Genomic DNA, 10,819 nt, shown 5'->3' with positions numbered 1-10,819 from the left:
AAATTAATGACAAGACTGGCAGCTCCTGAGTAATCTGCCAGGTACAGCAAAGTTAGGAAATATCACACGGGCACAATCAAACCTGCAGAGACGCCCACTGTGTGTAACCCCTCACAGTGCTGTTCCAAAGTGCAGAAGCACACAAAAAAGTGCTAAGGCAATTTAAAACACAAAAGGACACGTACCATGACTTTAACTTTGACAGTCTTCCCCCTTCCAAGTGCATTACTCCCAGGACATTACAGTCCCTGTGCGTTACTCATTACGATGGCGCGCACAACACCTTCTGCCCACTTTTTATTCCTCAGATATTTTCTAGTTGGACTAAGAGACGCACTGATCTGATGAGTTACCCGCTTCCAGTTGTGAGCAGCCTAGCAGAAATCAGCAGGAGGGCGAGCAACACATTACCCTGTTGCCACTATCGATCCATCAGCGATCCTGAGAGTGTGAAAGGGAGAAGCAGCTGTGGAGGCATTAAGCTGCTTACCCAGGACAGCAAATACTGAAAAGCAATGACAGCTCATCCCCGTGCTCTGCCTGGTACTCCCTGCTCTGGCTCCAATAGTCCTGAGCAACTTCTTCCTAAATCCACAGTAGAAAGCATCGCACTTGCTTTTTAAAATAGCATTGCTGACACCCAGATTTCACAGGCTCAGATGCTTTGACCTTGCCTGCTTTTACACTTCTACATTCAGATTTTAAAATTAATCATCTGATTCCAGGTAACTGCTTTTAAATTCAGCTGAACAGGGCATGAATCTTGCTGAATGAGAAATGCAGGTCTCTATAGTGAAATAGATTAAGCACCGCTACGCTCCCCATTTTGTCTCAAGACTTCAGTTGCAATTGCCTGCTCTAATTTGAGATGGGAAGTCTCACTATAGGGTAATTAAGCATGTGAGGAGCTCGGGAGAGCTGCCTGCCAGCACCTGGCAGTGGGATTCCCCTTCCAGAGGCACCTGCACTAAATGGTAATTCCTTCCCTCCGTTTCCCACTTCACTCCCCGACGCTTCTCCCAGCAGCTCGGAGGAACAGATGGAGCAATCACCCTCCTCCTCTCCACAGTACAGACCCCTGCTGCTACCCAGCGCCTTATGCAGTTGTAATACACATAATTAGGCAAATCAATGGACAATGCAGCATATTAGAGGAGGAGGAGTTACATCAAGGCAAAACATGAATCCAAATTTATTTACCAGAGGAAATCGGATATTTCTGTGTAATTGCCAAAAAAATCACGGACACGAGACAAAAAGTAATGACAGCCCTGGCAGGTAGAGTGCTGCAAGCGGGTCACTACCCGGACTATTTGGAGCGCAGCTGAGAGGAGTTTGTTCTCATCTTGATAGGCAGTTGATTTATGCCTTAAACATCTCATTGCCATTTATGAGTTACACTCCCAAATCTCTCGCACGTCCACAACTAGAGAACGATGGTTTCTGCCATTCACCCTACCACGGACTCCGAAAAGCACAACTGAAGGTTGCAGAGCCCTTGTTGCAAGCAGCAGCCCGCCCTGCCCTTCATGCAAAGCCAAAGCTTGCACGGCAGAGGCCAAGCGCACGCAGCTGCCGCCTCCTCACAAAACCGCCTGCTGAACTTTCCCCTCCCGTCACTCCCCAGGCCCGGCTTTAAGGTCAACGCTGGCTCCGTGCTCCCTGCCCAGCAGCTTCTCTCCTCAACTTCTTCATCTCCTGCAGCCCCCACCCCACGAAAGGCAGGAGAGGGTGAGGTCTCACCCTATTCAAGAGACAGAACAGACGTGAGAAGTAAAATACATCGACGTAAAGAGCAGGCGCGCTGAGGGGAAGTGCCCTGTGAACAGCCGAGGCAACGAGGGGAGCGATGTACGGAGGTGGGACCTCCACGAAGCGGGGGGCTCTGCACTGAAAGCGGGGTCATGCATGGAGAAGAGCGGTGCAAGCCAAATCAGGGATGAGAATGAGAGGGGCTATTACCTTTCTGGGCTCTTCAAAGAAAGCGATCTGCCTGCCAAGAGGAAACACCAGGGATCTGTTTCCAGCCCTAGAAAGTCTCCCACGTGCACAGTGGGTTTTATCCCGGTTTATTGGCTCGAAGCAAGGCTACACCTGGGGATCGCCCAAGAACAGGACCTTTCCAAAAGACATCCACCAAAGTATTGTTCAAGTGGTGATGGGGCCTCACAGATCCCCCTGGGCAGAGGGCCGAGGTCCATTTTACAGAACTATGGATGCACAGTGGAACAGAGCGCCAAGCTTTCAGACACATCCTTTTGTTGTTTCGGTTGGAGTTTTTAAAGAGGTTTCTGGCACCTAATTCGGGCTGGGTTTGTCTAATTTTCAAGGGTTTAGAGGAGCAGTGACTCCAGCTGGTGTGGGTGACAACCACAGCTCCCAAGGCAGCGACAGCCTTGAGTCAGACGCTCAAGATACTGATGTACAGAAAGGTATTGAAGAATACATCAGAAATCGCAGATTTTAGCCTCTTGCCCTTGCTCAGCACAAGTCAGTAGCAGAGAAAGAAGCCCCCGCTATCAGATTTAAGCTTTATTCCTTTTTACTCTATTTCTGTGTTCCCTTTCCAAAGTCTGGACCTTCCTGAGTCAAACCTGGTACCGCTGTGAAACGAGGGAAAGTTATTTGCAAAGTCACTCAGAACATCAACAGCAAAGAGAGACACTGGCCACTGAGCTCCTGGGCTACTGGTTAGTAAGGTTACCACCTGGCTGACCTTGCTAGTTGATAAACCTGAAACTTTCTGTTCTTTTCCATGCTAATCGCTAACCGCACCACCCGACTGAAGGAAGCTTCTCCCACAGAAACGACGAGCTGTTGGGTCAGAGCTGTCCTCCTTCACGGAGCTCTGCCAACATCTTGGACCTCACCTATGGGACACAGCTTCTGTTCTTGTCCTCAAGCATCCCCCAAAAGGCCGCCAACTCCGCTCAATTCTATCACGGCTTTTGAAGATGATAAAACATTTAATGAAATGCACAGTGACATCACCAAACGCATTGCAGATTCGATCCAAGCCAGGCCTCCAAACACAGCGTTTGTGAAAACGGTACTGTCACTTCTCCAAAACCTAAGAATACAAAAATAGTTTGATTTACGGGTACCACAATACTACAAACCCAAATTTGTTATGTCAACGCAAAATCATGCCTCACACATGCCCACATAACCACAGGCTGCAGCCCACTTACCACTAAAAAAGGAGAGAAACAGAGCCATGCCAGGCTCAGAAAATACTTTAAAATTAGTGACTTGCCAAGACAACTGACACCAGTACCGTGTTTGTAAGCTATAAAGGTGTTAAATATCACCCACTGCTGAAATATTTAAGAAGAGTCTGCAAGTTCGCCTCAGGCATTTCCCTGGGCGCTGCACCCTGCTCGCTGCAGAGACCCCCAGGGTGGGGGATACCGCATTCACCCCGTGTGTAAACGCCCAAGTAGGACCACAGCCGCTCCATATTCATGTTGTGCTCCCAGCTTATCTTCTCACAGCTCTGGAGTGCATTCTTCCTTATCTTGGAGACAAACGGCCTCCACGGAGAGCTCTAAACAGCAGAGCTATTTATCTGTTTGACATGTGTTTCCCTGTTTGTTTTCTCCAGCCTTGAGACAGTCAGCTCAGGCTTTGACAATATTCAGCTGCGTCAACGGCAGAGGGTTGCCTGGCCCCTTCACTTCAGTGCTCTCAATCAATTCCTTTGCCATATTTATCATTTACTGTAGTAGATCAAGTCTAATCGATGCTTTCTTTTTTGATATAGAGCAAAGCCTTTACAAACTTTTCAGAAAGCTGGCTGGAATTAAAAAAGCCAGGAGGGAAAAAGAAATAATTTAATCAATTCAGCACTAATGTTTTCTTTGGAGAACATCCTGTGGGTGACACTGTCCCCGTGGAAAAAAATAGTAGAAAACCCCCCCAAGCTTTTGTTTATCTACTGATTGTTTCCAGTATTTCACTTGTTGCTTTTAACACCTTATTCTTTAAGCACGACATGAAGAAGTGTCTCCCTAACGTAAGTGCATCTCCATTCTTTCAGGGCCAGCTCCTGGATCCAAGGGACCCCCTCTCTCTGCGCACACACAGCCCATGTTGCCCCCTCGGCCCTGCCAAGGCTCGAGAGCATCAGCTTTGCCTTGGGTCCCGTTTACCAGGGCTCTGTCACAGCCGGGCAGCTCCAGACAGCAGGGCTGGCACCCAAGCCTGAGCAGGGGTGGCAGAGCCCTCGCTGCTGGCCCTGGCAGGAGCGAGGATGCAGAAGAGATTTGGGCGAGAACCCAGGCTGCTGCCATTCGCTTACCCAGGGACAGCAGCTTTCTGGAAGGAGGGCTCACCACCAAACACCTCTGTGGAGACGTGGGGCTGGGAAGGAGCCCTCGCCTTTGCTGGGGCCTCGGTAAGAACAGAGGTCGGTGCCGTCCCAGTGACAGTCTGCTGTGAGGGCGGAGTGTCAGGACGTTAACTGGAGCCGCCTTCCCACAGCCACCTCAGCTGGTTTCAGGGTTGCTCCACACCACCCCCACAACATAAGGTCGGGACAAAACGCTGCTCTTAGCCTCAACCTCTAACAGAAAGTTAATTGATGAACAACAAGGCCTTAAGCAAGTTACATTTCCGACTAATCTCTCCCCCAGAGCACTCCGTACATCTCACACCCGCTTTCCCCTCCTCCAGCAAAATGCCACAGCTCTCAGGCTTAGCTCACAAACTTATTTTCAGTAGGAATTTTGTCCAGACGCTGTTCTGTCCTTTCGGACTGATTATGATGATGAGCAACAAATGCCTTAAAACAAAGTATTGGCTGTGCTACAAATAAGCTTGGGTGGACGGGGTGGGGCACTAGAAACAAGGAGAATTTTAAAACCGACAGAACAAACTACACATGTATTGAGTTCCTCGTGTATCAATCCATTTCCAGCCTGGAAAACCTGTGTAAGAATTCCTATGGATTGATCCAAATAGCTCCTCTATAACACAGATATATAAAAATATGAATTTGACCCCGTATTGCAGTTCACTCCCTTCTTTCAGAACCCACAGCAGCTTACGGGAGTGGGGGGTCAGGGGTGGTGGTGGGGTTGGGGTCTGGTTTTCCCAAGTGTTGGTGGTCCACGGATTCAGCAAGCCTCAGTTTGGGCTAAACAAGGTTACAGAGCTCCACTTTTCTTTTGAAAGCGTCTCTGTGTGTTCTTTTCGGAGAAGCTTCTCTTTCATAGCCATTGCTCATTTTGAGGACTCCGGGTGGGCTGGATAACGCAGCCTCACATGAAATTCTTATCACCCAATATGCAAAAAACTTCCCACCCCACCACTACCAAAGGTCACACAGAACTGCAATCAGTCGATCTAAACCAATCAACATTCATTAGCAGCTGAACAACCAGTAAACAAAACAGTTTTGCAAAAAGGCAATGACGAACATCAACGTTAGACGAAAAGGGGAAGAACCCCGGGAACGGGAAGGGGCCTTGGGGCACACCACACCGCAGCATGTTTCCCCAAGTGGAGACGTGCAGGAGGAATAGCAGGGCAGAAGCAGAAGGAAAGACCACGTGCTGCAGACCTGCGGGAAGTGAGCTGGGACCAGTATGTTTTCAGGGGCAGAAACAGAGCTCAGCTATGCAGGGTCTCCAAGGTGAGGAAGTCAGTGACATCAAAGTTACCTGTGAGTTAACATCTGTGCGCTTGCCATGCTCTCACCCGGCATTTACTGCGGTATCACATTGTATGGACACCGAAAATATTTACACCCAGACTGGATTCATGCAGACAGGTGGAAAAGCTCAGGAATGGCACAAAGAAACCGAGCTTTTGGGCACGCAGAGGGAAGAGCAAAAACATTTCCTAAAGATGTTCTCACACTGTTCTCTTCTCACTCCAGAAGATGCAGCCAGGCCTTGCAAGTAAGCAAGTCTGTTGGAAAAAGAGAAACATTCTCTTCGGCAGTCTGCTACAAAATGGGAGAATGGAGAAGGAAAAAGAAAAAAAGAAAATAAAAATAAGAGAGAGCGCTGAAGACATGGGATATCACAGATCCCTATCAGTTTTCCCAACGTCTATTTCCTAACTCGTACTAACACAGCTTCCTCCAGCCCCTCTTCAGTTGAAGGAAGTTTCAGGGTTCATACCTGTAATTTGGGGAGAGAAGGACAAGGGTTACTTTTTTCTTCCTGAAGCAGATTTTTTCCCCTCTCTCAGGCATGTGCTGCATAATTTCAGCTACAGCGTAGATTTTATTGCTAGCATTTAGAAGAGTAAGCGCTCACTGACATGCAAGATGGGAAAGGTTCCTCCCCTGGGGAACACAACACAGAGAATGATTAAGCCACCAGTAGGTATTTAAGAACATAAAAAAATATTGGCAGATCAGGGTTGCAGTTCTTGCTGAACAGGAGTCAGCACAGGAACAGAGCTAGCCTGCTGATTTCCAGCAGGGTGTAGCATTGGTGAAGAATAAGTCTTTAAGCTTAGGATTTTTAAACACTGTTTAATAGTTAAAAGGTTGAAAAGTAATCACAGCTTGCTCCTCCAGAGGCGTGAATCAGGTGCCCTGTTTTGTCAGACTGCTGAACCAAACCTGGCGGTCCGTGCCCCGTCCCGTCTCCCTCCCAAATCCTCCTGTAGAGACTGAAAAGCAGCAGCAGCCACCCGATTCCAAGAACCCATCTACAGTTCAGCCAATATATTTCGTGATAATTTCTGTTCGGATGATTTGAACATTATAAAGACAAAAAGGAGCAAACGAGTTGGCCAAAGCTATGTCACAGACTAATGACAAAGCCAGCTCTACACAGCCCAGGTTTGCTTTCAGTCCTATACTCAAGACACCGCTGCACCACGTTGTTTCTTCATTTTGGTTAACTTTACTGTGATGATACTAAGAGCATACACAGAAAGAACTAAGAAATAATCAGGATTTTTGTTCTCTAAAGAGCAACGGTAGCGCCACATGTGGAAACATTTCAAAAAGAGCACCAAAGAATAAATACCTGACAAAACTGTTGAAATAACTTCTGTAAGAACTACAGAAATATAAGCTAACACCCCTCTATCTTGTACAGATGACCAAGTTTCCTTTATTTTTGTACAAAAAATAGAAAAATATATATTTAAAAATAATGTTGTCAGCACTGTTTAGACTTTTAACGTTAAAACCATTGTTTAAGTGGTTGGCTATAAAGCATTTTAAATAAAAAAACGCAGCAAAATAGCATAAACAAGTTTACAAACACAATGAGGATATTTTTCAAACAAATCCCAACAGCTACAAATAAACTAAAATGATGCTACAACCCATTTCAGTTGTATTTGGACACCATTCTACTACCAGATAAGCTTAATGAAAACTGCTTCTAGAAGTTTACCGAAATTACGCATTCCCACAGGTAGAGATCACACCTGAAACTCTGTTGAATCAGGAACAAAAACAAAAATCTGACTATGAGGGTACCTATCCTACAGTCCTATCAACTCTTTTCAAAGCAGTCTTGTCCTCCAAACTGTCAACACAACAAAGAGGAGAAATACCATCTTCCTTCTGCAGCTCAGGACGGCCTTGGGAACACCTCACTACGGCCACGAGCTGCGTTGCTGCCGGGTCACACCATGTTCTACCACGGTCCTTTAGTCTCCATCTTCATTTGTGCCGCAGAGAAAGAGCAATGGGTTTGTCTTTGAAGACACCTCCAAGAAATTCTCCTTCCCAGTAGTATCTTTCGAAAATCTCTCGGGTTCAGCTACACGGTTTTCTTGTTCCTGGAAAATGCAGCTTGCAGTAACCGATCCTTCAGGCTGGTCTGAAAGCCTAACTGCAGTGTGCATTTGCTTTTCTAATTCTTCTATCAATTTTCCGGGAAGGGATGCAGACTGCAAAGAAACCTTTGATTTTTCACCAGCAACCTCGAACGCCGAAGTGTTTGTGCCCTGCCTTAATCCATTACAGTCAGTAAGTGGAGTTGTCCTCTCCTCTTGAAGCACGGCTTGTGAGGAATTTATTTTCCCATCTTCACTGGTTGAGGACCCTCGCTCGTCTGAATCAGAGCCTTCTGTCTCAGATGATGAAGTACCGCTTGATTCTTCAGAGTCTTCAGAGTCACTTGTCTCCGACTCGGAGGAAAGCAGCTGTTGCTTGGAAACTGCGCCAGCAGCTTTTAACGTGCTCTCTTCCTCTTGTACCAGCACCGCTGCTGCTTCCAGCTCTTCCAGTTCAAATCCTATGTGGGCCTTAGTGAGTGTGGTTTTCTGCAAGGATTCAGAGAGTGCAGCCAACTTCTTTGACCTTTAACAAAGAACAAGATCTATTATTTAACTGTACAATCAGAACTTTCCCATCTGATAACAAGAACAGAAATCTTAAACATTTCCACTGTTCGCTTGGTTTGCAAACAACCTTCTTCTTCAATTATGATTGTAAAAAGTAGATGCTACAGGGAAAAAGAAGTCAAAAGTATTCATAATTACTAGTATTTTGGGTAACTTTTCCCACAAGGCTGGACAATATCCCACTGAAAGTCTTCAGTGACACTTTCAGAAAAGATACCGCTTCTTTGATGGTTCAGCAGTGCACTGTAAGGGAAAACTGATTCCAGAGCAAACCTTTTCAGGATTGCTGCTTTTCAGCATTGCAAGTATGGGGCTTGCTGGATTAAGTTTATATGCAGCAAAATCATTCTGTTGTACTACCCTTCCAGATATGTCTGTGACATGCAGATGAAGTGATAGAACACAGCTGATCAGGTCCATCTCAGTCATACTCTCCTGCTTTCACCGCTAGCTTAGAGCGCCCATGATAGCACGACACGTTCAATACTCTGTCTCTAGACATACTTCACCTTTCACTTGTAACTCAGCCGAAATATAATTCAACAGAAGTATCACGACCATTTAGCTAAACACCTCTAATAAAGCAGGCAGGCTACGTCACCTTCAAATCCTTGGTAGAGCCATACCCACTTCCTCAAGTGTTTTGAAGTCAGCACGTGCTTTACCAGAAAAGAGCATCACAGATTCACAAACAGAACAAAAAGTAAGCGAGTGCCCTGAAATGGAGGGGCGGGGGGGGGGGGGGGGGGGGGCAGAAAACGGGTATAAAAGAACAAACATACATCCTGTTTCTTGTTGTAGAGTTTTGCCTCAGACTATCAATCAACTTTTCACCACTTCCTGCAACAGCAGGTCTGCTATAAATCCTGCAGTAACTGACTGGGTTTCATTTCCTCTGCCAAACCTGCTAACCTGCAAGGCATGACACACTGACACTGGAGCAAGTAGCTGATAATGTAATACATGACTCCTGCGAGGCAAAAGTTAAAGTGCTTGTTCTCTCAGCTGAATGATTTTAAAGATCTTTATATTCTATTTCCCAGGGGGCATAATTACTCAGTATAACATAGACGCTTCATTTTTTTTTTTTTCCTCCTAAAGGAATTGTATTTAAAGTGGGGGAAGGGAAATTCAACGCAGCTTCTTACACATTTTACAGAGACAGTGCAACGTTTAAAAGCTGAACTTGGAATAAAACATATTAAACTTCCTTAGTTCAACCCACAGACTAGAAAACTAAGAAATAAATATTTCACAGAAGTAACTGATGCAACAGAGAACAACTTAGATTTCTAGCATTTTTAAACCTAAAGCTAAGAATTAAATCACACTATCCTAGCAACGTCCAATATAAACACGGGTACCAAATTTAACTTCACATTATTCTAATCTGTTCTTTTTCGGTGATATATTTCCATTTTATTTTTGTCAAGAACTTGAATTGTTCTTGAAAAGTTATGGAGAATTTGAGAAATTGCCAACCTAATTGGGAACAAAGAAAGCATTCTCCCTGATCCATAGGTAAAGAAAGAAGCAGCCAAGTGATACATCGGAAGATTCATGAAGCCTTGGAGGTGAGTGGCAGCAGAATAACTGGCTTGCAGGGAAATCTGCTTCCTGAACCCGTTAGTGAGAAGCTGGTTTCTACCCCAAGTCACAAAAGTTTTATCCCTTTCACAAAGCATTTTGCTTTGCTTTTGAAACAGTCTCCTTCCTTCTAGCTATACGTATGCATGTGTGTGCACGAGCCCCCTTCCCCTGTGAGAGCTGTTAATAATATGACATACAATCCTTTCTCCTGTCCAATTGCCTGACTGTCCACAAGAACACAACGAGCTCCAAAAGCCAAACGTGCCTTATGACAGAGAACACTGTTTTGTGCCCATTTTATATGTAGTTCCTTTTAATTTTATTGACAGCCATGAGCAACTAACTGTAGGCACAACGATCTCCTCTGGTGATACATCTTCAGCTCCAGCTACCTCAGTCTCACCTACCTGTTTTACTACTGCCACTACAGACAGAAAATCAATTTTGAAAGTCCTGTTTGTCCCCACATCTTTTCTATCACATCTGTCACTTCGTTTCCCAATCCTATACGTATTTTTTGGCTTTTCACTGCTTCTGTGTGTTCTAATTTTCCACGCATATTCTTCCTGCTAGATACCCTCAGTCCTTGCAATCACTCCCTTAAAATCCTCTCCTCCTCTTTTACTCTTCTCTCACAGTTAACACATTGGATATAGACACATGTCACATCACTGAATCAAGTATTAAGGAGAGTACCTGGCATCATGTACTTCTTGGCATTATTAAATACTTCACTGTGCTCCAGATTACTTAACGCCAAGTGTTAAGGAAGAAAACACAAAGTGATGTACTCATTGGACTCAACACGCGTTATGTTATTAAATTAGACGCGGTACTACTGACAGATAAAAAATGGCTTCTCCAAAGCAGCAAGTGTTTGGTCACTCTATACACAAATACATTTTTA

At 45.4% G+C, this 10,819-nt stretch overlaps 1 protein-coding gene across 3 annotated transcripts in view; it reads right to left on the bottom strand.

Moving 5' to 3' along the window:
- Window positions 1-7,225: 7,225 nt before the first annotated feature.
- SHQ1 (SHQ1, H/ACA ribonucleoprotein assembly factor) overlaps window positions 7,226-10,819 on the bottom strand; it is a 50,976-nt gene continuing 47,382 nt past the window's right edge. For all 3 annotated transcript variants that reach the window (XM_086470180.1, XM_086470179.1, XM_009953583.2), the window contains one exon: window positions 7,226-8,278. In XM_086470180.1, the coding sequence (XP_086326306.1) occupies window positions 7,624-8,278 (655 nt within the window). In that variant the 3' untranslated portion in view covers window positions 7,226-7,623. The remainder of the gene's footprint in view (window positions 8,279-10,819) is intronic.

The sequence above is a fragment of the Leptosomus discolor genome, chromosome 9, assembly GCF_034619465.1.
Source record: "Leptosomus discolor isolate bLepDis1 chromosome 9, bLepDis1.hap2, whole genome shotgun sequence".
In the NCBI taxonomy this organism is placed as follows: Eukaryota; Metazoa; Chordata; class Aves; order Leptosomiformes; family Leptosomidae; genus Leptosomus; species Leptosomus discolor.
The sequence above is the reverse complement of the archived record's forward strand: the minus strand, read 5'-3'. Positions and strand labels throughout refer to the sequence as shown.